At 39.2% G+C, this 26,819-nt stretch overlaps 2 protein-coding genes across 2 annotated transcripts in view; one reads left to right on the forward strand and one right to left on the reverse strand.

Moving 5' to 3' along the window:
• LOC109405431 (uncharacterized) overlaps nucleotides 1-26,819 on the forward strand; it is a 146,809-nt gene that overhangs the window by 23,746 nt on the left and 96,244 nt on the right. Inside the window, exon 2 of the mRNA XM_029856747.2 lies at nucleotides 4,518-4,553. The gene's annotated coding sequence lies outside the window, so the exon portion shown is untranslated. The remainder of the gene's footprint in view (nucleotides 1-4,517; nucleotides 4,554-26,819) is intronic.
• Nucleotides 3,424-16,931, reverse strand: LOC115257288 (probable cytochrome P450 304a1). Its single transcript, XM_029856743.2, has 3 exons — nucleotides 16,172-16,931; nucleotides 4,197-4,471; nucleotides 3,424-4,141 (listed from the first exon to the last, which is right to left on the reverse strand). The coding sequence occupies exons 1-3, from the start codon at nucleotides 16,822-16,824 to the stop codon at nucleotides 3,516-3,518; spliced, it is 1,554 nt and encodes a 517-aa protein (XP_029712603.2). The 5' UTR covers nucleotides 16,825-16,931; the 3' UTR covers nucleotides 3,424-3,515.

A 26,819-nucleotide genomic window follows, 5' to 3' on the forward strand; every position in this document is an offset into this window, starting at 1 on the left:
CACTTCTCCGACATTATCGACGTCAGGACCTATCGTGGCGCCAACATCGACTCCGACCACTATCTGGTGATGGTCAAACTGCGCCCAAAACTCTCTGTCATCAACAATGTACGGTACCGGCGACCGCCACGGTACAACCTAGAGCGACTGAAGCGCACCCGGATGTCGCATTTGTATACGCGCAGAATATCGAGGCTGCGTTGCCAGACGAGGGCGAGCTCGATGAGGCCCCTCTAGAGGACTGCTGGAGTATAGTGAAAGCAGCCATCAACGACGCAGCCGAGAGCACCATCGGGTACGCGGAACGGAATCGACGGAACGAATGGTTCGACGAAGAGTGCAGAACGGTTTTGGCGGAGAAGATCGCAGCGAGGGCGGTAATGCTGCATCCAGGGACTCGACAGAACGTGGAACGTTATAAACAGAAGCGGAAACAGCAGACCCGCCTCTTTCGGGAGAAAAAGCGCCGCCTGGAAGAAACGGAGTGCGAAGAAATGGAACTGCTGTGCCGTTCCCAAGAATCACGGAAGTTCTATCAGAAGCTCAACGCATCCCGCAACCGCTGCGTGCCGCGAGCCGAAATATGCAGGGATAAAGACGGAGGCCTCTTGACGGACGGACGTGAGGTGATCGAAAGGTGGAAGCAGCACTTCGATCAGCACCTGAACGGCGTGGAGAACGTAGGCACGGGAGCCCACGGCAATGGAGGAAACGACGATGCCAGTGCTGCGGAGGACGGAAATGAAGCAACTCTCACGCTGAGGGAAGTTGAGGATGCCATTCACCAGCTCAAAACCAACAAAGCAGCTGGTAAGGATGGTATCGCAGCTGAACTCATCAAGATGGGCCCAGTAAAGTTGGCCACCTGTCTGCATCGGCTGATAGTCAAGATCTGGCAAACCGAACAGCTACCGGAGAAGTGGAGGGAAAGGGTAATCTGTCCCATTCACAAGAAAGGCGACCATTTGGAATGTGAGAACTTCAGGGCAATCACTATTTTGAATGCTGTCTACAAAATGCTATCCCAGATCATCTTCCGTCGTCTGTCACCTAAAACGAATGAGTTCGTGGGAAGTTATCTAGCCGGCTTCATCAACGGCCGGTCGACAACGGATCAGATCTTTACCGTACGTCAAATCCTCCAGAAATGCCGTGAATACCAGATCCCATCATCTGTTCATCGACTTCAAGGCGGCATACGAGAGTATCGACCGCATAGAGCTATGGAAAATCATGGACGGAACCGGGTTTCCTGGGAAGCTGACTAGACTGATTAGGGACCGTTCATAAACTACGTAGACTTGGGCCGGGGAGGGGGGAGCTTGGTCTGGCCAAAGTCTACGCTCCTTACAAATTTCAAAAATTTTGTATAAACAAAAGTCTACAAGGGGGGAGGGGGGTCCTGAGATGGCCAAATTTTGGTCTACGTGGTTTATGAACAGCCCCTTATAGCAACGATGGACGATATGCAAAACTGCGTAAGGGTTTCGGGTGAATTATCCAGTTCATTCGAATCTCGCCGGGGACTGCGACAAGGTGATCGTCTACCTGGGATCCTTACTGTCGGCTGATAACAAGGTGAGTCGTGAAATTCGGAGGCGCATCATCAGCGGAGGTCGGGCCTACTACGGGCTCCAGAAGAAACTGCGGTCGAAAAAGATTCACCCACGCACCAAATGCACCATGTACAAAACGCTAATAAGACCGGTGATCCTCTACGGGCACGAGACATGGATCATGCTCGAAGAGGACCTGCAAGCACTCGGAGTTTTCGAGCGACGCGTGCTAAGGACGATCTTCCGCGATGTGCAAGAGAACGGTGTGTTGCGGAGAAGGATGAACCACGAGCTCGCTGCACTTTACGGCAAATCCAGAATCCAGAAGGTGGCCAAAGCCGGAAGGATACGGTGGGCAGGGCATGTTGCATAAATGCCGGACAACAACCCTGCAAAGCTGGTGTTTGCATCATGTTCGCTCCTTATATACCGCACAATGGAAATTCTTCACATTCATCCCGTTTCGATCCAGGCTCCGAAGGGTCATCAACTCCACTAACCAGATTGTGTTTGTAAATAATACCACGCGCGCCACTTTCCCGAACACGTGTACACGCTTGAGATTTATTGTTATTTCAACAACTGCCATTAGAAGAGCAAATATTCAATTCGACGAACCAGACAGATTGCAGTGATACTTTCCGTGATCTACTGCTTGACACGCAATCAATCGTCGCTACTGGCTGGTGGCACTCCCTCTAGGGTTGCCTAGTTCACATGCCGTCTGCTAGAGGTATCTACGCATCAGTCGAGTTGTACGGATACCTGCCGTGTGAATGATTGTAGTATGCTAATTGGACCATTTATTGGTAATCAAACATGTATTTTCATTATTTTTACTATCATCATTAAAAGTTTCGTTGGGAATCCAGTTTTGCGTCAAATGAAATATGTTTGTTTTGGTTTGTCGGCACTTGTTCCCTACAATTTTGCAATAGAGATGTCGATTCACGTGTTCGTTAAAGATCTGTAACTGTTTTAAATTTGAATGGTTATTTAGAGATGGATTACCTTTCTTTATTCGGCATACAAGATACTGTTTCGTGTTCTGCTTAATAGACTGAGATCACTCGAGAGGTTCTTTTTTGGCATATGCCAAGCTGGTAATCACGAAGGAGATTGAAAATGGGTGGATCAGATGTTTACCCTCTGGATGATCTTAGACAAATTCCGAGAGTATAACTTTTTAAAAGTTTGGGGTGATACTGTTCAAAGTGGGAAGATAAATGGAACCAGGTATCATAATACAATCAAACTTACACACTCAATCCTGAATTGCCTGTTCGGTACTTTTTTGACGAAAATAGAACAGCAGCACTTTTTCGGTAGCTACGGTAATCGATGTTACTGAGGTTCAGTACACCAACTGTCAAAAACGGGTGCAAAAGGTAAACAATCCGTTATTGCTGTTATATTTTCGTCAAAAAATTACCGAACACGGTATTCAAACTTAAGTGTGTATCCTCGATTTTGTGGAGCTTCCTCCACTGCCGATCGGTGCCGATGAGATCAATTTTCAACATCGATCGTAGGGCAATGAAGAAAGCTTTTGCTCCTCTAAAGTGGGAACCAACAAGGATAGCCTTGATAATAAACTCGACCGATACGATACGAAGTACATGCTGGCGGGAAGAGACAGAGGCAGGCATGGTGGAGGTAAATCTGAGGTTATGCTTGATGGGTTTGTGTTTGCAGTTGTTGAGGAATTTATGTATCTTGGGACACTTGTGATATGTGACGTTGACATTTCTCGTGAAGTGAAAACGCGTTGTGCGCCCACAAAAAGACTTCTAAAAGACTACATAATCAGCTTAGGTCACTCCAAGCAGAAAAAGAAGGCTATCGATCAATGGAAGAGTTCATCGCATTTCTTTCTAGTCTTTATTTATTAGTAACACAAAGCTAAGCTTACATTCTACCTTAATCTAGTTAAATATGAATGGTTTTGTCCCTTGCCATTTATCGCGGTTCAAACTTGAGCCAATAGTCCTTGGGCGATATGATGATTCCGGTATCTCGCTTCCCAAAGTCCGGCATCTTATCGCCCGGTCGCTTTTGTAGATTGAAGTTCTGCACCAGCGCCGACAGGATCAAAAACATCGTATTCCGTGCGAAGGTTTCCCCCGCGCAAAGCCGCTTCCCGGCTCCGAACGGCACCGACACGTCCTTGGCCAGCGAAAGCCTGCCCCTGTGGTCCAGGAACCGTTCCGGCCGGAAGTTCTCCGGATCGCCCCAAACGTCTTTCTGCATGTGGATGTAGTCCAACCCCAGCACCAGAATGGTGTCCTTCGGGATGTCGTACCCACGCAGGGTGGTGTCCTTCATGGCCAAGTGGGCCACTCCGGACGGTACCAGGGTATCTAGTCGCATCCCCTCCCTCAGGGTAGCTTCCGTGTACGGGAGATTGATGCGATCGTCCAGCGACGGGAGTCGCCCATTACCAACGACGTCGTCGATTTCGGCTTGCATCTTCTGGACCACCTCTGGATGCCAGAGAAGTCGCTCCAGTAGCAACGCCATTTGCGTGGTAGCGCCGGAAATGGCCGGGAAGAAGAAGTCCACTATACCCAGGACCATCTGGTCATCTGAAAAAAGTTACACTTTAAGTAGGATGAGACTAGTGAAGATCAGGGAACTTACGTTGAAATGTGAACCGGGTTTCCTCATTTCGTGGAGCCGTCTTTTTCATTTCGTTAAAGTACAGATCCAAAAAGCAGCGCACGTGACCCTCTTCGTGCGTTTCCAGACGCTTCTGGATGATGGATTCGATGAAGCGGTTTACACCGAGACTTCCCTCCCGGATCGTCCGATAGCGGGTTTGATTGGGGAAGAAGTGTCGCATCCAGGGCAGCAGGCTGTAGATGGTTCCGTAGTCATCGCCATACCGTTGGAACATCATGGCGTACTTTCCGGTTCTGGAAGGATAGATAGTAATTGAGCTTTCTTTCTGATTTATTTCAGGATCTGTGGCATCGAAGGGAGAGATAGCTGCGTAAGGTAAGTGCACTCATAATATTAGACCAACTGAAAACAGAACGAAAGGGGAACGGATTCAATCTCAATTTTTATGTGGGAGTCGAAACATAGAATGTAGGTATGTAGTACCAACTAACCCAACACATTTTGTCGAAGGCTCCAACCCTCCAAAAGAGACGTAACAGATCAATCACCATAAACCATTTTGCTTAAGACTACAACCCTCTTGGGCATGTCCAGACTACTAGACAGACATCCATAGAGATAAAATTTAACTAGATCAGGTATAGATGATCTGACTGGAGCTGGTCTACTGATACAGCTAATCTAGATCAAAGCAAAAAACTTACAAATGCAGTAGGAAGACTATTCTCTCTGTTGAGCAGGGTGCTCCGAAGATTCCAACTCTCCAGGAAGCATATCAGGAACACTAGAGAATCACATTGAAAGAGAAAACTGATCTAGAATGAAGTACCAACCAAGCCAAAGCACTTTGCCTACGACTCTAATCCTCCATGATGCATGTCGAGATTGCCAGAGTGTCATATTGCAAGCTGAAACTGATCTAGATTTGTTACAGAGATCCGCGTTTGTATGTAGCTAAGGATATTTGAGATAGTTACGCATATTTCGTTCCGCCTGTACATTATGTCTTGCTAACATATATTTCGTTTATCAGTCATTTATTGCTGTTACCACTAAAATTTTGTAAGCGAAAATTATGAGATTTGAAACAGTATTTTTCAATTTTTCTCAGCCGTTTTTCATCCGATTTCATTAATTTTGGAAACTATGATTTTCCTTTTCACAGTCTTCTCCGGAAATTTGCTTGAGTGTTTCTTCTCCAATTATTTTAGGAGTTCCTCTAGTATATTTTGGAAATTCCATTAAAAACTCTTAAAAACAGTCATTGAACTGTTTTCAACCAGAGGCTGCACAGGATGGATGTTCAATAACATTAGGCAATGGGCAACACACAAAACACCAAGTGTTTCAGCGGAGAATTTTTCACTCGACGAAAAGTTTTCGCCGACCAAAGCCGGAATGGAACTCACTCTTAGGCTTATGAGACATCTGACGCCGCTATCCGCACTTCCACGAGGCACAGCAACTCTTCCGGGAATTCCTTGTTCAGTTTCTTTTCGAATTTTTTCAACAATTTTTCCGGCAATTCTTTTAGGAAATCCTTTGAAAATTTTATTGCAAAGACTTTGGGAAGTTCTACGGAAACTTGTTCAGCAATTTATTTGGAATTCCTTTAGCTTTTTTTCGGGAATTATTTCGGCACTTTCTCTAACAATTGATTCGGCAACTGCTTCGCGGATTTCGTCGGCTATTCCTTTGGAAACTTCTTCAGCAAATTCTTTGGGAATTGATTTTGGCAATTTTTACGAATAAATTCCCAAAGATATTTTCGTAAAAAAAATGCCAAAAAGTTTTTTTTTTAAGACGCGGACACGTTTGAACTTCCAGTGATCTACTCGCTCTTTGAAGGAAGCACGACACTAGACAACGGACTAGCATGCAACGCCCAGTGGCACAGTCGAAAACTTTTCCTGACAGCTGCGGAACCCACGCTCTTCAGCACGATGCGACTAAGTGCTTGGTGACGCTAGCCGCACGACCACGAATTGCCGACGAAACTCCTGAAACAGTTTCCGAATTGATTGCAAAAGAAGTTGCCGAAGGAATTCCCAAAGTAATTCTCGAAAAAAAAGCTGAAGGAATTCCAAAAGAATTGCTGAACAGAATTCCGTAGCAATTCCGAAAATGTCTTTGGGAACTTATTCGCCAATGCTGCAATTCCGTTGGAAATGTATGTGTTAATTGCCTTGGGTATTTCTCGACAATTCTGTTGGCAGTTGATTCGGCTACAACTTTGGAAATTTCATCGACAATTACATTTCTCAGGCAATTCACTAGAAACTTATTATGGTTTGATTTTGGCAAATTCTTCGATAATTTCTTTAAAAAAATTTTCGGCATTTTTCTCGTACGAAATTTTGCTGTAAACCAGTTGCTTTCTTAACTAATTTCGACAAGGAATTCCTTAACTTACGAGGGGATGCCGAAAAAACTCTGAAATAAATTGCCAAAGATATTTCCAAAGAAATTACTTAAGGCCCAGCTCGTGGGAATTCCAATTTGGTCGCTAAAATGGCAAACTTTTACATCTACTCACGATGTTGTGCGCACAAATCTCATGAAAACCAACACCAGCGCATCGGATATTTTAAGTATGAAAAATAAAAAAAAATAATGAGTATCGTTAGAAATTTACATCTTGAGATTTGTGCATTTTTCATTCTGGAGCAATGATGAACTGAGATGTCAAAAAGTTTGTTCTCAAGGAATCCTCAAACCCTCAAACGAATTGCCAAAGACTGCATTTCCTGCCCAACAATCTCCAAGTATTTTAGTATTTCGCTTAATTTCTAAGGAACAGATTTCCAACGCATTGCTCACTGAATTCCGCAATTCTACTAAAAGGTTTCAATGTCTAAAAGCTAAAGTATTCTACCAGTGTTTCCAGTTTCAATTTAGCTTTCTTCAGTAAAACCTCCACAACAGCATTGAATAGGGAATTCTCAAAGTTATTACCGCCTGAATCACTATGAAATTACCGAAGAAACTTAAAAAAAATCCGATGGAATACAAAAGCAATTGTTGAAATTTTTAAAGAAATTTGTAAAGAAAGGTATTGCTGAAAAAAAATCTCATGGAATTACTGAAGGCTCAAAGACAGGCGGAAACAAAGAAGGATTTCCATAGGAATTGCAGAAAATAATTCTAAGCATATTTCCGAAGAAATTAGCGAACAAATTTAAAAAAAAAATCACAAAGCAATGTTCAAAGGGATTCTCATAAAAATTACAGAAAGTGATTCCTAAAGGAATCGTTATTGTATTTTTTGTATGGATTATCGAAAAAAAAAAACTCCAGAAAATACTACCGGAAAAATAGAACAAATGCATTTTTAAAGAAATTGACCAAATAAATTTTCAGTGATATAAGTGAAGAAATTTCTTAAGAAATTGTCGTTTGATCTTCCGAACAAATTGCTGTGGAAGTTTTAGGAGGAATCGTCGAAGGTGTATTCCAAAATAAAAGTATGTTGTTAAGGTTTAACTAATTACTAAGAGTGATCATATGTTTTTTTACATTCTTTCGTATTCTCAAAAATCAGGATTACTCTTATTTTGAATATTTAACATAATGTTACCTGGGAATTTAGCTACTTTTTATTTTGCAGAGCTATTTTAGTGAGCAAAGGAAAGTCAGTAAGTTTTCAAAATTCTAGTGGAAGTTCCACTCCGAAAATTCTTGAAAATGCATACTGGGAAATATCTTGAGGTTACTTCCGAGGATTTTTTTCTCGCATTTATTGATTCGTTCATTTTATAGTATTTACTAAAAGTAATTTTGGTTCATCCCATTGTTATTTCCAGTAAATGTCTCTTTGGGCTTTTAAACTCTTGTAAATCTAGCAGAAATCATTCAAATCGTATCCACCCAAATGTTTTATCAAAACAAATCAAATATGTCAAGAATTCCTTCATAAATTTCATCAATTATTCCTTCAAAATTTTTGCTGTGTTTCTTCCAGATTTTTTTCAAAAATTATTTCGGAAAATTATTCAGGAATTTCTTTGAAATTTTTTCAAAAAAAATTCTCAAGATCTTTTTCAGGGATTCTTTTAAAAAAATCAAATCAATTCTGGAGATTCTTCCTGAAATTTCAGGATGTTATCTAGGAATTTATTCAGAAATTAGTGAAAGGATTTCTTTCGATATTTTTTCTTCAAGAATTTTATTCAATAGTTCCCCTCAAGTGGAGCGGACCTGGTGTGATGGTTAGAACACTTGACTATCACGCCGAGGACATGGGATCGAATCCCACCTCGACAAACTCACAAAATGTGAGTTCTTCCTTCGGAAGGGAAGTAAAGCGTGGGTCCCGAGATGAACTAGCCTACAGCTAAAAATCTCATTAATACAGATAAAAAAAATTAAAAAAAAAATCCCCTCAATACAGATTCTTGCAAAAGTATCTTTAACGATTCCTAGGATTCCTTCATTAATCCTGATTAAAAAATTACTCCAGGGATTTTTTACGAGAATTCTTTCTTTAAGAATTCGAACAAATTTTCCACCAGAAAATCATCTATAGATTCATTTAGATAGAATAAATCTCTCACATTGCTTAGAAAATTTTCAAAGGATTCCTTTCGAAATTCTTCTATGCTCACTAGGGATTGATCTATACAGTTCTGCTAGAACTCCACTAGAAAACCTTTCATAAATGTTCTCATAAACTCATCAAGAAAATCATAAATTCGGAATTCATCCACAAATTTCTCCAGGTAGGAATTTGGTTAGAAAATATGCCTGTGATTTCATCCAGAATTTTTCCAAAAGTGTGTTCTGAAAGCCTTCCATACATTCCTTCAGAAATTCCTTTTTTCTTTTTTTTTCTTTGAAGGGATTGCTTTAAAAATTCGTCCAAGTATTTTTCCAGAAATTCTTCCAGTAGTCCGCTATAAATTCCTACGGGCATACCAACAGGCATTTCTTCACAATATGCTCCAGGCATTCCTGCAAGAATTACTACATGAATTCGATTTGAAATTCTTGCTTAAATTTCTTCTGGATTTTCAACAAGTATTTCTCCGGATATTCCTCCAGAGATTTATGCATTATTTCATTCAATGCAGGAATTCTTCCAGAGATTCCAACAAAAACTCATATGGGTCATTTCATATGAAGTGACCGAGAAAATGTGAAAACTTGCAATCGACCATCACGGATCTGAACAAAATTTGGTTGAAACTTTTGTTTAGATGGAAAAAGAAAAAAATCCAAATATTGGTGCTGATCGGATCATCCCTCGACCCGTGGCAGCACCCCTCGTTTTGGCCTTTCTTTTATTTTTATCATTGAAACGATTGCACATACACATTTTCGACCTTCGGCTTTTTTGAAGAAAATCGTTCAGGGAATCCAGAAAAAATATTATTTTTTTGATACAGTGTTGCCAGATATCATATTTTTCAATTTTAAAACTAAAAATCGATTTTTTCTCAAAATACGTATATTTTGTTTTTAAAAATTTTGATTCCATCGTGTTTATCAGACGTTTTTAAATCGAAAAAGCTTAACTTCCAAAGGTGATTTTCGTCGTTCCTGAGATATACACACTTAGAATAAATTACAGTATTCGATGAAAAAAAATCACCGAAACTGGTCTGTAAACAAGCAAACTACAGTATTACGGCGAAATCGGTGAAATTGCAGGAGAAAATCGGTGAAATCTAATAAATCAAAGAAGAACCGGTGAAATCAGACAAATTTACAGGAGACCTGTGAATATTTTACCGAACAGATCGGTGATGGGACTATTTTACCGTACTACTGTAAAATGCGTTTGACAGCCACGCCGGCAGCTTCGAGCATCAGTTCTATTAGAATCATCTCCAAGCAAGACTCTCTTGTACAGTGGCAGCAAGTGTGGTTCCTGATCAGAAGGTCATGTATTCAATCCCATCATCGACGTTTTTTTATGAAAATATTGTTTTTTTGTGCTCGCATAAAATCGCCGTAAATTTGTAAAATTTACCGTACGTTCAGTGATATTGAGAATTCATTTGTAAACAAACATACCGAACGTTCTGCGATTTTTACGGTAAATTTGTAAAAAGTACGGAACGTTCCGGTAATTTTGACAGATGTATTTTCCTGAGATTCACAGTACGTTCGGTGGTTTGAAAAATCACCGAACTTTTTACCGTACGTTCAGCTGTTGAGATTACGGTAAAATTTTACCGTAATCCGTAATTTTTTCTAAGTGTGTAGCGTTTTAAAGAAAAAATATTCATTTATTTCATATAAAGTATCATATAAAATCAGGTGCAGTTTATAAATTTCGCAAAAAAAAAATATTGTTCGATGCTATATAAAGACATTTTGTGCTGATTTGAACTATATCAAGTATAATAAGGATAAAAAAAATAGCAGTGTTGCCAGTTCATCAATTATGAGTCTATCGTAATGGACTAGCATAACCTTTTGAACTAAAAAATGTATCTATTGAGATCATCAATTCTAAACAGATCTCATATATTTTTACATTATCTGAACGGAAGTGCTGCCAAATATGTAATATTTATTGTAGAAATCTTAATTTTACTTGAACTTTAGTATGAAATCTAATTAACCCTTCAGAACGCGCGCTGTTGTAAAAAGTACAACACTTCCAAAAAACCTCACTCGTCGTATACAGTGTGAGCGCGGTGCAGTTTCGGTTGATTGATGGCGCGCGTCCTGAAAGGTTAACAAGCCAAAAGTTTTTTTTTACATTTAGGTTTAGTACATTTGGCAACATCGACGTAAAATATATCCAGGAAAACATTTGGTGGGTGTATTTATAAGCAACAGTGCTGAAAATGTCATTTCGATACAACTACATTCACTGACCCACAGCTAATTTCAGAAGCTGAACCTGATCATATGGAATATGATAAAATATGAAGTAAGATATCCTTTGGAATTAGATGATATTAGATACTACACATCGTCGCGCAACTGGTAGCTCAGACTTCAGTAGTTTTATTTTATATTCGAAGGTTCAACTCCTTATAAAAATCACTGTAAAAATATCTTTTTATTTATTTTTACGACAGTGTTGCCAAGTATGCTAGTATTCCGCGGAAACGCAAACATTACGTGCGGGGATGCTTAGTATTGCGTTTACTTTTACTGTGAGTGCATCACCCCTATGAGGGGATCGCAGAATAACAGATCATGTCCTTTATTGTCCTGGGCAGAGAAGTGAAGAACAGCTTTGAGTATTGTGTTGTCTATTGATGTGATTGCATGTGGTATGAGTTTTTGTTTGTTATTTGTGGCGAAGAATGAACTAAAATTTCTGAGTGAAATGGATTAGTGGCGTTTGCTCTCTAGAGGGGTGATAACTACTTTTATTAGGCTTTTTTGCATGGAAAAAGGATCGGTTGTACGCGAAGGTTAATTCCGATAAATCAAATCGATTGTTCGATCAATTATAGGTGACTCCTGTCGTAACCGAGAAACGGACTAAATAAGACGCGGACAAGACATAAGACTGGTAGGAAAGACATGTTGATATTCTTAATAAAAACACATCCAGCTTGAGTCATGTTCAAAGTATTTCTGCTTTCTTACATATTTGTTCTGTGATCTGTTCGAGTGGAAGAGAGGAATTATCGTTTAGCAAATAGGGATGTTCTAATTAGCAGCCACAACAACTCCCAGATCGACAATGTATCGTATCATATTAAGGATCGGTATATTCGCCTCACTTCATTCATATTTACTCCTCTTTGCTGAATCGAATCGAGAAAGATGCAGCAAACGGATTGTCGTGATCAAGCACGCAACCCCATCACCAGTGGGAAACCATGCGCAAGTTGCTTGACATGGATATTCGTTGCCGTTCGTCGCAGTTTGGATCGCAAGCGAATGAATGAATGGCGAATGGTGAAGAATGCTGGTGAGTGATTGAAGTGGCTGCTGTCGTCGCTGACAAGTAAACACACAAACTAAAGCGACAATCGTTCGCAGCGACCTATCATGGAGTAGCAATCATGAATTGTGTTGCCATCTATGCTCATACTCATGCAGTGTTACCAAATATGCTCGATATGTATAAAAAAACAAAAATCATTTGTTTTTATTTGGTGTTATCTATTTACGAAAGCTTTCGTGTACATGAGATGTTTACCATAAAAATGACATGTGTGGCAACACTTCCATCTACAACATTGTTGAAATGAATAAAATGACAATTGAAATGAATTTCACAATAGATACATTTTATATTTAAAAAAATTATCCTTATCTTTTCAAGTAAACCTATTTTTTTATTGCTAACTATCAAACTAACAATAACCAAGGGTGCGACCATTCATTTGCAAAGATTAACATTCATTTGCTATTATCTCCGTTAAGAAGCATGCTATCAAAAAACAATGTATGGATGAATTTAACCTTGTAGTTTTATCTGAAAGTTTGCCGAATAACATTGGGGTCGCAAACGTATACCAAAGTCGTGAGCGAGCTGTGAAGGCAACTCTCCACGCGGTGAATGTAAATTACATTCACGCTGTGGAGAGTTGCCTTCACAGAGTTTAAGAAATCCTGACAACCCCCGAAACTTCAAGTATGAATTTTTGAAAACAAAATTCAGTTGAACAAAAAATATTGGAAAAAAATACTGTGAGATTTCCCGAAGAAATGTATGCATTATTTATGTTAGGAATAAAATGTCATTTTTAATTATTGTGCTGGTCTAAGTGTGATTCTTGAAATGCAAAATGTGTCCGAATCGAACACTCGTTAAGACAAATCGATTTTCCCTTTGAAAAGGAATACACGAATGAAAAACACTATGGGAAACTGAAAAAATGGGGTGAATTTGTTTCTTCGAAAAGCCAAAATACAATTTTTAAAGAAACATTGAAAAAAATATGAGTAATTACAAACTTTGGTAAATGGGAAGCAATCAGCTGCGTTTATGCTAGAGTGCCGGTAGAGGCGCTTTTCTGATAAATGCGGTAAACGTGATAACAGTGTAAAGTAACAGCGAAGGTTACGATATGCGATCGTAGACGGCGCTCGTGTTCCACGTGTTTTTCATATATCCAGCGGCGCCGCCTCGCACCTATCCACTCAAAACAGCATGCGCAACACGGAAAAATGAAGTAAACAGCTTGAAATTTGTATGGTGGCGCAATAAATTCTCTTTTACTGCTATGAATCCGGAAGAAACGCATAGGGAAAATGATTTTGTTTCTAATTTGCAACTTTTTGCCCCAGGGTACAAATCGCTGCGATGCGGAACAAGTGCAAGTCAGCGATTTGTCCATACAAGAAAAAATATTTTACTTCAAATGTGGTGGTGCCATCTCTGAGAAATACAAGCTTTGTTTTTACCCTATTAACCTGCGACATGGGATCACGCTATGGCTTTGGACGGATGGACCAGTTCTGACCATGTAACGGGTCGGAACCGGTTCCAGAAGGGACCTCCAGGGGACACTTTTAGAATTTCTTGAAATTCCTCCGTTCGACTGCTCAAAATTCATGATTTTTCATCCAGATGTCAATATGCACTGTGCTGCAGAGCGTTAATGATTAATCATAAATTTAATCATGATTAATGATTAATGATTAAGATTAATCAAAATCATTAATCATAATCACAAAAAAATCTCATTTAATCATTAATCATTAATCTTAATCACACTGTTTTTGCAATCTAATCATTAATCAGTAATCATAATCATAAGAAAACAATATTAATCAATCATTAATCATTCATCACCAAAAATGATTCATCATACAAAATATATTATCCAATTTAAATTGGTTCAAATGCTGTTCTAAATAATATAATTTATGATTCGTTTTTTTTAAATCTCCCGGACAGAGTTACCTTTTACTTTTGAAATTTCAAAAAGATGTTTAACAATAAATATATTTTAATCATTTCCAGTTTTTTTGTGATTGATTAATCATGATTAATCATGATTTTTGATCAATTAGCCATTTTTAATCATTAATCATAATCAATAATCATTAAAATTGAAATTTTAATCATCAATGATTAATCATGATTAAAATTTTTGTTAATCATGAACGCTCTGCTGTGCTGATGATCAACAATAATTTCCGAATACTCCGCTTGCTATACATTTTGAAAGTATCCCTAGCGATACTGTCCATATTGGGGAACTCTCGGTTTAGCCGGCCTAAATTCGGAACTACGAAAACTTCTATGATTCTATTGTGATTTTTTTTTTTGTACAATTTTCATCAAAATCGGATAAGCTATGACAAAGTTACATATTTTGAAAAAAAAAAAATGTTGGCACCTGGTACTAGGGGTGATACACAAATTATGTCACGCGAAAATCGACCTTTTTCAACCCCCCCTCCCCCCTATGTCACACGTTTTGTATGGGACCTCAATATTTTTGTAAGGGTCGTCACGCTCTGCAAAATCCCCCCTCCCCCCTAAAAGCGTGACGTAATTTGTGTACGGCCCCCTATTTGGGCTTGAAAACAATATTTTAGAATATATTAACCTTTCAGGAGTTCAGGACGCGCGCCATCAAGCATCTGAAACTGCACCGCGCACGCGCTGTATACGACAAGCGAGGTTTTTTAGTAGTGTTGTACTTTTTATAATGGCGCGCGTCCCGAAGGGTTAACCCTCTAATACCCAAATTTTTGATTTTGATCTAAATATCATTTTTCGTCATCTAAAATCGATTTAAACATGTTTTGGAAGATGATTCTTTTTAATTCTCGATTTCGTGAATTTCAGTTTTTGATTTTTCTAATTTTTGTTTTTGAACATCTCCACACTTTTATATTTTTCCTGGAAACCAATTTGGGGAACGGATTTTTTGAGATGATAACATTTTGTTATTTTATGATTATTGTTGAAATATTATTATTTTAATTTTTTTTTCAGAAAAAAAATTATTTTCCGTGTAATTTTAAGAAAAATAATTTTAGAGTGTATTCGATTCCCTTAAACTATTAAACAAGGATAGAATGATTTGGGAAAAAAATTAAATATGTTAATTGTAGCGATTCAATACAAAATAAACAATGACAAAATAAAGGTGACGAAAACGTCAATTTTTCAATGATTTAAAAAAAATGGAAATACGCTTTAAAATACACCAAAAACCGTTTTGAGATATACAGAACAGTCCTAAATATCAGCCAAAAATATAAAAAAAATGGTTTTCCACGAAACAAAAATTACAAAAATGCTCAAACTATACCCCGTCTAGAGGCGGGATTGGGTATTAGAGGGTTAAAAAGACACTACACCATCTTCAGCCAGAGGCTGCACAGACTGAACATTACATACACGAGACAACGGACAACACACATAACACCCAGTGGCCCAATGGAGTATTTTCCGTTTGACGAAAAGTTTTCCCCGACTGAAGCGGAAATCGAACCCGCACTCCGAGGCTTACGAAACGCCTAGACGACTGACGCCGCTAACCGCACGGCCACGAAGCCCACAGTTTAGAGTATTGTCAACAAAAATAATAACAAATATAGTGCAGCAGATCTAGTGTGATGTTTAAAGCACATACCTTTCACGCTGAGGACCTGGGATCGAATCCCACTATTTTCGTACATTCGGTATTTAAATTATTACTTTCTTCTACCAGTCTGGACTTCATATCCTAAACTAACGGTTTTAGAGTTGTAAGTTGTTCAATTGTTCCTTGTCACACACAGTTTCTCCACCTACAGTTCAACTTTCTTCAATACACTCAATCCTGTTTTTACACGAATTTCTTTTTACACGATTCTATTTTGCACGAACTTTTTTACGCGATTTTCTCGAAGTTACACGACTTTTTTACGCGATTTTGGTCATTTGCGAAGTGCAAATCGTGTTAAAAAATTTCCTCTGAATTTCTTTTGCACGATTTCTCGAAGTTACACGAACTTTTTTGCACGAACGCATTAATCGTGTAAAAACAGAATTGAGTGTATAGTTCCTCATTCATAGAGATTTTTCATCAAAATGCAACACAGTCCACACGACCACACACATTCACACTTACTGGAATAAAATTTCGGCATCCTCCCGGTTGATCCTTTCCCCGGACAGCACGTACAAAAATGAGTTGGCAAAACACGCGAAAAACAAATTCGGCACCATCGCACTCCCGTCTTTGGCCAAAAACTCCAACTCGTGCTTGTGCTTCGGCCCATACCGAATCAGCTCCATCAACGTCAGAATCTCCGAATTGGTTTCCGCCTCCAATTCATCGAACCTCCGACCGAATCCGTAGTCACGCAAGTACCGCAAAATGAACCGCCTTTGTTCCTTCCAATCGGGGCCCTGCGTGAAGAAGATGCCCCGCAGCAGGAAGTTCTTCTCGCGCATCCGGGCTATGAACAGATCCGGACGGCCATCGAACTCCACCCGGTTCAGGACTTCCTTCACGGTGCCGAAGTCGTTGATGATTATCGTCGGGAAACTGCCCAGGTAGATGCCCAGCATCTTGGTCTTGTAGTACTCGCACAGCTTGTTAGCCGCCCGATGCAGGTGGTAAAAATTCAGCATTAGCATTATGGCGTAACCGCCGAGCAGTGGAAGTTTCGGTGGTCCGCTGGGGAAATTTTTCGGCCTATCGAACAGATACCGGTGGCATCGGTACGCGATCAACCCGATCACTACCAGCCACATGAAGATGGTCGGCGTAACGAACATGACCGGTTTTTAAGCTCCAACCTAACACCCACTTGTCTTTCCAATTTTTTGAATTTGAGCGAAAAGTCGCGACGGAAGTCCGGCAGTGACTGAAGATCACCGCAGCGCTGTTGGTCAACTTATAGAATCTCGAAGGGCGCAATCGTCGTCGCATCGGTGGGTGATGTACCGCTATGGATGCCGGACGCTCGGTCCCGTTTGAGCCGACTAGCCAAACAAGCTTTTGAGGGTGTCTGATAAGACGCACTCGTTCTCTGTCTGTACGGTTGTCGTCGCCGGACTCCTTTCGTTTTCATGCGTGCGCGGGTCAAGCCTCTTTCTTGCCTGCTAGCGCAGTGGCAGAGGTTTGCAACGGGTTTTGTGCACCGGTGCTAGTGTGAATGTGTTAGTTAGGATGCATTTGACGGATTTCGCGCCAACTCGAACAAATGTTGGCAGCACCCTCTCAGATTACAACGAAACTTTCTTGGTGTGTAGACCTTGCCCAGATAAGCCACTTTGCATACTCATTTTTCTAATTTTTTTTCTCGACTGACTTTTGAAAAGGGCTAAACTTTTTTTATGGATTTTTTAAAAATGTTTTTAATCAAAAAATGACTACTCCTACAAAAAAGTGTTGTATGGGTGATTATCACAAAATAAGTCAAATTTTAAGAAAAAAATACTGAAAAAATCCAAAATGAGCCCTACACTGAAAAAAATCATTTCTAAAAATTCAAAGTTGATTTAAAAAAAACACCATTTTTGATTTTGATGAAATTTTGTCTCAAGACAGGTAATTATGTTCCCTACCAACCGTCCATACATCACAAGATAGGCACTTTTAAGGAAAAAAAGTTTTTCTAACAAAAACTTTTTCTTGTTCGAATGATTTTTTTTTTCAGTGTATTTTGTTATCAACAATAAAACCAGTGAAGGCCATAACAATCCCAGAATCCAATGAAACTCAATTTTCTAGGAGATTTTGTGTTATTTATTCAATCATTTGGAAGGGTTTTCCTATACATAAAAAACTGAAAATATTACAAACGTATTTTCTTAGGAAATGTAATGTTTGATCGCAATATGTATTGAAGTGCACTTTTAAATATACAATTATTTATAATTATGAATTTTTCAAATATATATATATATGTGTCTTAGAGCCAATTTCAAACATGTTCTTTTCTATTTTTTTCCGATCATACTAAATATTTTTGGTTCATCTTCTGAATTAGAATACCTGTTTGCCTTTACTTTGTCGCCAGGAATAGGCAAAAAACTATGGAATTTCTGAGTGCCTGGTATTGTTTTGGCGTTATTATATTGTTCCGTACGGAACGTACCGCAAAAGAGTCCGATGGAAGTTCCCTACAACGTACCAGACGCACGCTACTTTAGTCCACCAATTCGTTGCGCTCATCAGAATGTAACCCTCGATACGACCCACCCTGCCTACGCCGCTGCGACCGTGAGTTCCCACCGCAACTGTAAGTGCCAACTGTGAGTGGCAGTGAGAGGCTCCCACCATCGTCACCGTCGCCAGTATGGTAACTCATCTGAAACTCACCACAGCAGGGTGGTGAGTTCAACCTGCGCTCCTTCGAGAAGATTCCTCCCGCGTCTGGAACACATGTAGCGATATTGCGCGAATGTTCCAGACGAAAACCGTGCGCATATAAATATGCGTCAAGTTCGACCGCAGAGTTCAGTATTGTTTCAACCGCCGCGAATATAACTCGAGTGAATAGTGATCCAAAAGTGAAAAGTACAAATGTAAAGTGACTCGTAGTGAACAGTAAAGTAGTGAACAGTAGAGTAAATAGTAAATAGTAAAGTGAAAATAAAGTGTAGTTTATTGTGATCAGCAGAAAACAGTCAGTGTGGTGTTTTGTATTCCTTTCCGACCCCACGATATACAGTCCACCCGACCCAACCGGAGTTGGCCACGGTTAACGCGCCAACAATATAAAGCCTGTATCCGCAATAATCGGGACACAGAAATACAGCTGTAACTCTGCAATAGATACATTAAAACTGCTCAAATTTGGCCAAATAACATCTTCAGATGTGTTCATTTCACCTGCAAAATTTCATGTGAGTCGGTGCAGTACTTTTTGTTGCAGCAATAAAAGAGTAGAATGCGCGCCCTCGAATTTTGTACAGCCCCTAGTTTTGCTTGTCAGCGCTGTAACTTTTGAATTTGGCAAAGGAAACAGCTGAAATTTTGAACACAAATCTCTCAATCTACATTTGTTCCATAGGCAAAATTTGAAAAAAATCGATGCGCTATTAACAATTTTATAGTCGAAACATGTATTGGGACTGAACGTGATTTTAGCCCCTCAGACAGCAATTAGTCATCACCCTTTATTGTTTCGATTGTACTTTTGAAAGTACTATACCAATAATCATCAAATTTTGCAGGCATAATATACACATAATCAACTACCTTCTGTGAAAATTTCATGGAAATTGTCAGAAAAATTCAAAAGTTATGAATAGGCAAATATTGCACATGGAAAACACGAAAAATTTTCACTAGGATTCACCCCTATCAACACCAGTATCTTGCAAACCAATCGATCAAAGTTGATGAAATTTTGCAAGAAAGTGTCTCTATAAGTATCATAACTGCTAACGAGATTTCATAATTATCATCACAGAACTAAGAACTGTAACGCAAAAGAACCATCTATTATGCGAATGAAAATTGGTCATGATTGTACAAAATGCTTAAAAGCATGTCTGTTTGTTTTTTATCCACAGTTAAAAGTAATGCATCGATTTTTATAAAATTTGGCACACATAATGAACATGCACCAAAGAGTTCTCAGTCAATTATTTGGCCAATTTTACTGATTGATTACAGAGCTACAGCTGTACTTCTGTGTCCCGAATATTGCGGATACAGGCTTTATTTCTTCGAGATCTTCTGACATTTTAATGTACTGTTCAGTGGATACGTAACAGAAATTTAATTTAGTTATATTTTTATCTGTCTGTACAGCTGCCCAGTTATATAACTCTCGTGGAGTTGTTATGGTATTTCCATAATCTCGAGCAAGACTTGCTCTCTTTGCCATTCGCTTGAGAGTGCCACCAATAGCATCACATGGACCTTTACCGTGGGACGTTGCAAAAAAAATGCCATTCTGCTCTTAATGCATGCTTTGACTGGAATCTACATAGACTAGCAAAGTTCTTCTTATTTTTGTATTGTGATGCTGCCCCATCAGACATAAAATAAATTTTAGAAAAGTTCGTTAATTGTTTCATAAAATCTATCATTTTTGAGATGAACAACTGGACCGCAACTGTATCGTGAGCCATTACTTCCGATATGATAATGAAACATTTACAAGTTTATTATCTTTCATATAGAAAATTTCAAATGGGTGTATTGTTGCTTGCGAGTTGTTCCAATGATATCCTTGAGCAGCGTTTTGAATTATGAATGAATAGTTTTCAGAGAAATCACAAATCGCAAGAATTTCATCATCCTTTAATGTATCTTTTTTATTTCTGAGAAATGATGATTGTTGTTTATGAATAAAGTCGTGTGTTATAAGTTTGTCAATTTTATCAACAAGATACGGAACAAATTCATCAACAGGTTTAATAATCGTTTCTAAATTACAGCGATCAGTATTCAACCACTGCTGAAATATAATCTCTTCTTTGTCTTTTGATTCTAATATCAATGTAAGTTCCTCTTTAACACCGCTAGCCATGATGGTCTCCAATAGCGGAAGGTCCGAAAGAGCTTGAAACTATTGAGAAATCATCATGTCTACAGGTCGTAAGCCCTGATAAAGTGTGGAACGTTTTGATGGCTGTGATCCCTGACCATCATGTCAAACCCCAGGGATACCCAAGTGACCATACTGTTAGGGTGTAGGGGTTGCATGTGTGAGGCGCATATATTGACAGGCATTGCTATGGACCGTTAGGGCTGAGTAGGGTCGAAGAATGGATCTACGATTGCTGAATTATACTGAAAAACTCGTGATTCAGCAGTGGTGGCACCGCTTTCCGCTTTTGTTCGGCCTTGGTGGTTTGTGTGGGGTGGTGCGTGTCGGTGTGTGTGTGCTTTGTGCGTGTGGTGCTTACGGCTTCAGCAGGGTGGTTACTTGGGTAGTGTGGGATAATTGGGTTTGAGACTGAGGGGGTCGTCGTTGATAAGGCCGACATCATTGAGTGCTCAGTGTTGGCGGTTGTATTGGTGACGATTTCTTCAGCCTTAAGATCTCATTTATACCACGCACAGATTTTTGGGAAGAGGGAGTACTTTGTAATGCAAGAGAGGGACTTAAACTCTGCGTTACGGGTTGGGCGAGGTCATGCAGATAGACTCAACCCAGGTGACCGTGCGGCTCGGACAGTGATGCATGAATGAGTGCGGTGTGGGTGAGGTGCGCTGCCCTGTGGGTGCAGTTGAGTCCGGGTTGGAGTGGAAAGAGACCCTTCTCTACTCTAGGTCGGGTTCGGTTGTACGGGCGTGGTAGTGTTTGTCTTATTTGTGCCGTGTTGTGCGTGATTTGCGGCTCGAGCTGTGTGGTTACTTGGGAAGTATTGTGCTCTGTAATCTAGATTTTGGTTTTAAGGTGAAGCTAAGGCTGGGCTGTGCCTCGGATTTGTTGGGCGCAGGTCGGCAGAGCTGGTGGCAGTTTGTGCTGGGGGGTTTACTCGATTGGTTATTCACTGATGGTGGCCAGTCGATCGACTTATCGGCGCTGCCTGTCATTTGGTTCTTGGGGTTTGTGCTCTCGAGGTTCGGGGCGTTGCTTCGTTGTATCTTCGCTTTAATACTAATATTCCTTGTTTGATTTAACTGACTGTTTTCTACAGGCGTTTAACTCATTCTATTTCATAGATTGCCAAATTTAAGGGTAATGGTTCAATAGGGTGTTAGCTATCAGAGTGGATTAGAACGAGTTGGCGCCTACAATACACCAACACTGACACACACACTCCAATACTTACACGCACACATGCACCTACAACTAGCTGTAAAAGACCAGTGGGCGGGACAATGGTGCCTACCCAACAGTTGTAGGTGGGGTGTTTGGCTTAGCTACATGACTTGGTCCGGCAAGCCCATAAACATCAATTGGTAGACGTATTGCCTAGTGAAAAGACAACGCAGATGGGCGAAAGCCAGGGGATGCGTTGATAATAGCAGAATAGCAGAATAGCAGAATATCAATGTAAGTTCCTCTTCAATGTGTTCATTACAAGCACACTTTTCACAAGCACGGAAAAAGCAATTATCTGTTCTGGTGGAAATATCGCAAAGCATTTTTTGTATTATTTCATCTTGTGACACAATTCTTATACTGTTGAACATTAAATTTACATTTTCATGAATAGTACATATGCATACATTATGTATACCAGTAGAATCAAGTAAAATACAATGCTTTGGTCGCAACTGTGTAAATACTGTGAAACCAATATTCACAGTTTTGTACATATCTACAAAAATCATATAAGCCTCTTTGAGCGACATCATCAAAAGTCGTTTTTGAACTTGTTGTTTTTTTTCCATTTCGAACCTCAGAAACAAAATCATTTGTTCCTGGCATTGGCCTGCTGATATCATTATCATCAAAAAATTCTCTTACTATTTGTTTTGTATCGTCATCAATACCATGCCCCCTTCTTTTTTCGGTGGTACAAAGAATACCCTGTTCATAAACAAGATCCTTCACCTGCCTCGCCATATACATTGGTGCGTTAAACTCTCTTGTGATTTTATTTACCGACCAAGACTTAGGAAGTACAGATAGTAGGGTATCGGGATGCTTCGTTGGCATAGTCCCCTCATTCGGCCTATCTTAACGTTAATCAAAAACTCAAACAAACACACATAACTGGAGATCGGAAAAGCTATGCGCCAAACAACTGTAACATTTCGTTTCAATTTTAGCATTTTGGAGCATTCAAATTGAATGTAAATGTCACTTTGTTTAGCTTTTGTAGACGCCGAGATTCTTCGGCTTAGTGGGTAGTCTATACACATGATCATAAATGGCCTGATTCTGGAACATTTCGAATTGACTTCTCGATAACTGAACATTTTATGCGACGGTCAAAGACGCTATTTTGATCTTGTATATTTGTTTTGAACGAAAAATAACTATTTTACAAATTAAATGTGGGCCGAATATTGAGGACATTTTTTTCACTATGTACCCAAATCTTGGCCCATCAATAAAGTGACGTTAACAATACCGAAAAAGTGACGTCAACCACATTACTTGTGAATGAACCAGAAAGAACGAACGGTAAGAAAGATTTTGTGTGCGGTGATTGTAAAAATATAACACAATAATGGGGTTGCATTGTTATCGTTACTTAATTAAGAAAGAACTTTAGTTTAAGAGATTTATCTAAAGTTATTTGAAAATTTGGCTCCGAAAATGTAATTTGAAAGCAATATTGGTGAACAAATAGTGATAATACTTCAGCAGAAATATTAAAAAATATAGAATAAGGTGTTCTAGCGTTTGGACAGCAATAGGCCAACGTTGTATCCACTAATAGGCCAATTTTTGTACCGTAGACCAACGTTGCATACCATCGCATCGAATCTTTTCAACGTAAATAAGCAAGTTTCTGAATATTTACGCCAATTTGCTTCCAATTGCAGAAACATGCACTGCCTAGAGTGCGTGATAGAGTGAACACATCATTTATACTGCTATTAATTCACGAGTTATGGTCAAAATTGTCAAGGCGGTTGGCATATTAGGCCAAGGAACGGTACACATACCCTATTTTAATCTGTTCGCTTCTGTCAGTTGTAGGGTGATTGAACTTATCCTTTAACTGCATAATTATCTCGTCATACGCCTCCACTTTGCCAACATCCGTTGAATCTATTCCGAAGATATTTTTTCGAACTGCTTTCGTAATCTGCAATGATTTGTTTATGCGATATTCCATACTTCTCATGTTTCTAGATGAGATTGGCGATAAACTCAATGGTATTAAACTTCTCAATATTATGGGGACCCTGTAGTTGATCTGTTGACGGAATTGACTCCAATGATGGAATAGATGGTACCATATCTGTAAGATAAAAGTTAAGGTTAACAATATAATAATGAATGCAGTGGAAAGTTAATGATAGTTATTTATGCAACGAGTTGCAAAAATGATTTTTTTTCGCACAAGTAGTACATTTATCCAACGAGGCTTGCCGGGTTGGATAAATACGAAGAATACTGAAAAATGTAGTTTTGCAACGAGCTGCAAAATGAGTTATATAAAATAAGCTAACACGTTGAAGGCTTACTTACCCAGCTCATGTTCGATTTGTTGACCACTCGTTGACGGTTCTGGTTCTGGAACATCATGATGTTGCTGCCCACTAAATGATGGTTGCATAGTTTCGTCGTTTCCATCCGATCGGCGTTTTTTCGTATTCGGGCTTCTGTTGTGACTTATCAATCCACGACATGACTCACAAATACTCATCGATTCGTCCATTTCATGTGTACTTCCCATGGAATGAATCTTATCTATCAATCTTAATGACATGCCCCGTAGATTATGACGGTTGCACTTTGGATTGTTTATTTTTGCACTGCACTTGAATTTGTTGAATTTTGATTTATACGATTGATCCATTACTTTTCAGAACTGCCTTTAATAACCAAAGAGAAGTAACACGTTGAATGATACCGATTCATTTTCTTGTTTTGTTCATATTTGCTTTAGGTACAACTCTTGATTTGTTTTTTTTTTTGTCGATTAGGTAGTTCGAATCTAATAAATAGCCTTACCTAATATTAGGTAAGAACATGGGGTAGAAACGTTTGGGTAGAAATTACAGCAGCACGTATGAAATGCGTGTTCTAATTGTATATTGTTTCGTACTTCTAGAGTGCTGCTGCGTGAATATGGGTGCATTGCATTGTCGCATATGACACAATAAGTTTCATTGCATTTTGAGATTACTAGATAACCTTCACTGGTTTAGTTTGTTTTTAAAAAAAGACACTGAAAAAATAATAATTTGGACATGAAAAAGTTTTTGTTAGAAAAACTTTTTTTCCTTAAAAGTGCCTATCTTGTGATGTATGGACGGTTGGTAGGGAACATAATTACCTGTCTTGAGACAAAATTTCATCAAAATCAAAAATGGTGTTTTTTTTTAAATCAACTTTGAATTTTTAGAAATGATTTTTTTCAGTGTAGGGCTCATTTTGGATTTTTTTCTTAAAATTTGACTTATTTTGTGATAATCACCCTTACAACACTTTTTTGTAGGAGTAGTCATTTTTTGATTAAAAACATTTTTAAAAAATCCATAAAAAAAGTTTAGCCCTTTTCAAAAGTCAGTCCAGATAAATTTTGAAGAAACTAAGTATGCAAAGTGGCTTATCTAGTCTTGGTGTACATACCCAGAAAGTTTCATTGTAATCTGAGAGGGTGCTGCCAACTCCGAATACGATTTGGGGCGAAATTCGTCATTTCGGTGTTATTAGCGTTTTGTACATTTCGTGCGGGGAAGAATCCTATTTGACCGCAATTTCTTCAGGAGCCTGCAGTATCAGTTATCAGGTATCAGAACGCCAAATCCAAAGGCACGTTATCCTCCATTGTGAACTTTTGTGCCATCGCCATAATAAGAGTCTCGCGTTTTTCTCAGTTTTAAGTTTTTCAACATGGGGCAACTATGCGTAGAACGGCAGATAAGTTTAAACAACATATTCAAGTAATTTTTGACATATGCTTGTTCCTAATTAAAGCTAAGTTTCCTGTTCCCACGAAGGGCGCTCATGTAAAATTCCTCCTTTTTCCGCAAGCAATTTTGACAACCATTGGCGTACCTAGGATTTTTTTCTGGAGGGGGCCCAGGGGGGGCCGGACTTATAATGACTTTTAAGCGGGATGGGCGCCAGATATGTGAATATGCAAATCGGCATTGCAGTTTTGAGGAATCAAAATTACTGTTTTAGATTTGTTCATAGTTTCGTAAACTAAATGAGTATAAATAATTCCTCCAGGATTTCCTTCCATAGCTTGTTGCAGCGATTCCATCATGGATTCCTCAAGAGATTCCTTTGAGAATTCATATATCTTCGAGGATTTGTCCTGGGATATCTTCAGTGGTTCCTCCTCTTTGAGGTTTCCTTCAGGAATTTCTCCAGAGATCCTTCTGCAGGTATTCCTTCAGAGATATCTACAGGGATTTATCCATATATCCTTCCGGAATTCCGCTAGAGATTGCTCCAATAATTCCATCTGTAATGATGCGAAGTATTTTTGCAGGAATTTATTGAAAAAAATCTTTCAGAAATTATACTAGCAATTATTTAAAAATAATCCAGGAATTGCTTAAAACATGTGTACAAAAAGTTCTATAGGGGTCCATACAAGTATTCCTTCAAAAATTCGCCCAGAAATTACTACAGACACGGATTTCTTCAGATTTTTTTTTCCAGGGATTCCTACAAAAATGCTACCAGGAATTCGCTAAGAAAGCTTTCCTGAGATTCCCTAAGGAATTCCTCATGGGGTTTCTTCAGAAATTTCTCCAAGAATTCCTGCAGGGAATCACCCGCGAATTCCCTCTACAATTCTTTCAGGAACAACTTTCGGGATTATTTTAAGAATGCCTGCAAGAACTCTTCTTGGGATTCCTTCAGAAACTCCTCCAGGAATTAATCCACGATTTCAGGATTTCCTTAGGAATTTCAGCAATTTCTTCAGTACTGAGATTTCCTCAGAAACTTCTTCTGGATTTCCCTCAGAAATTAAACTTTGTATTTCTTCTGGAATTCTTCCTGGGATTCCTCCGGGAATTCCTCAACGGACTCCTCCGGGAACTGCTCTGGATTTCTCCATAAATTCCTCAAAGAATTCTTCCAGGATTTCTCTGAGAATTCTTGCATGGATTCCTCTAAAAAATCTACAGGGATTCGTCCAGGCATTCCTCTAGAGATTCCTCTATGGACTCCTCCAGGAATTCCACCAGGGATTCCTCCTGCAATTGTTCCAGT

The sequence above is a fragment of the Aedes albopictus genome, chromosome 1 (assembly GCF_035046485.1).
Source record: "Aedes albopictus strain Foshan chromosome 1, AalbF5, whole genome shotgun sequence".
NCBI lineage: Eukaryota > Metazoa > Arthropoda > Insecta > Diptera > Culicidae > Aedes > Aedes albopictus.

Coding starts and splice junctions, on each gene's coding strand:
- LOC115257288 (XM_029856743.2), bottom strand. CDS start 16,824: ATGTTCGTTACGCCGACCATCTTCATGTGGCTGGTAGTGATCGGGTTG. Junction 4,472..16,171: donor GATGCCGAAATTTTATTCCA/GTAAGTGTGAAT, acceptor CTATCCTTCCAG/AACCGGAAAGTACGCCATGA. Junction 4,142..4,196: donor AACCCGGTTCACATTTCAAC/GTAAGTTCCCTG, acceptor AACTTTTTTCAG/ATGACCAGATGGTCCTGGGT.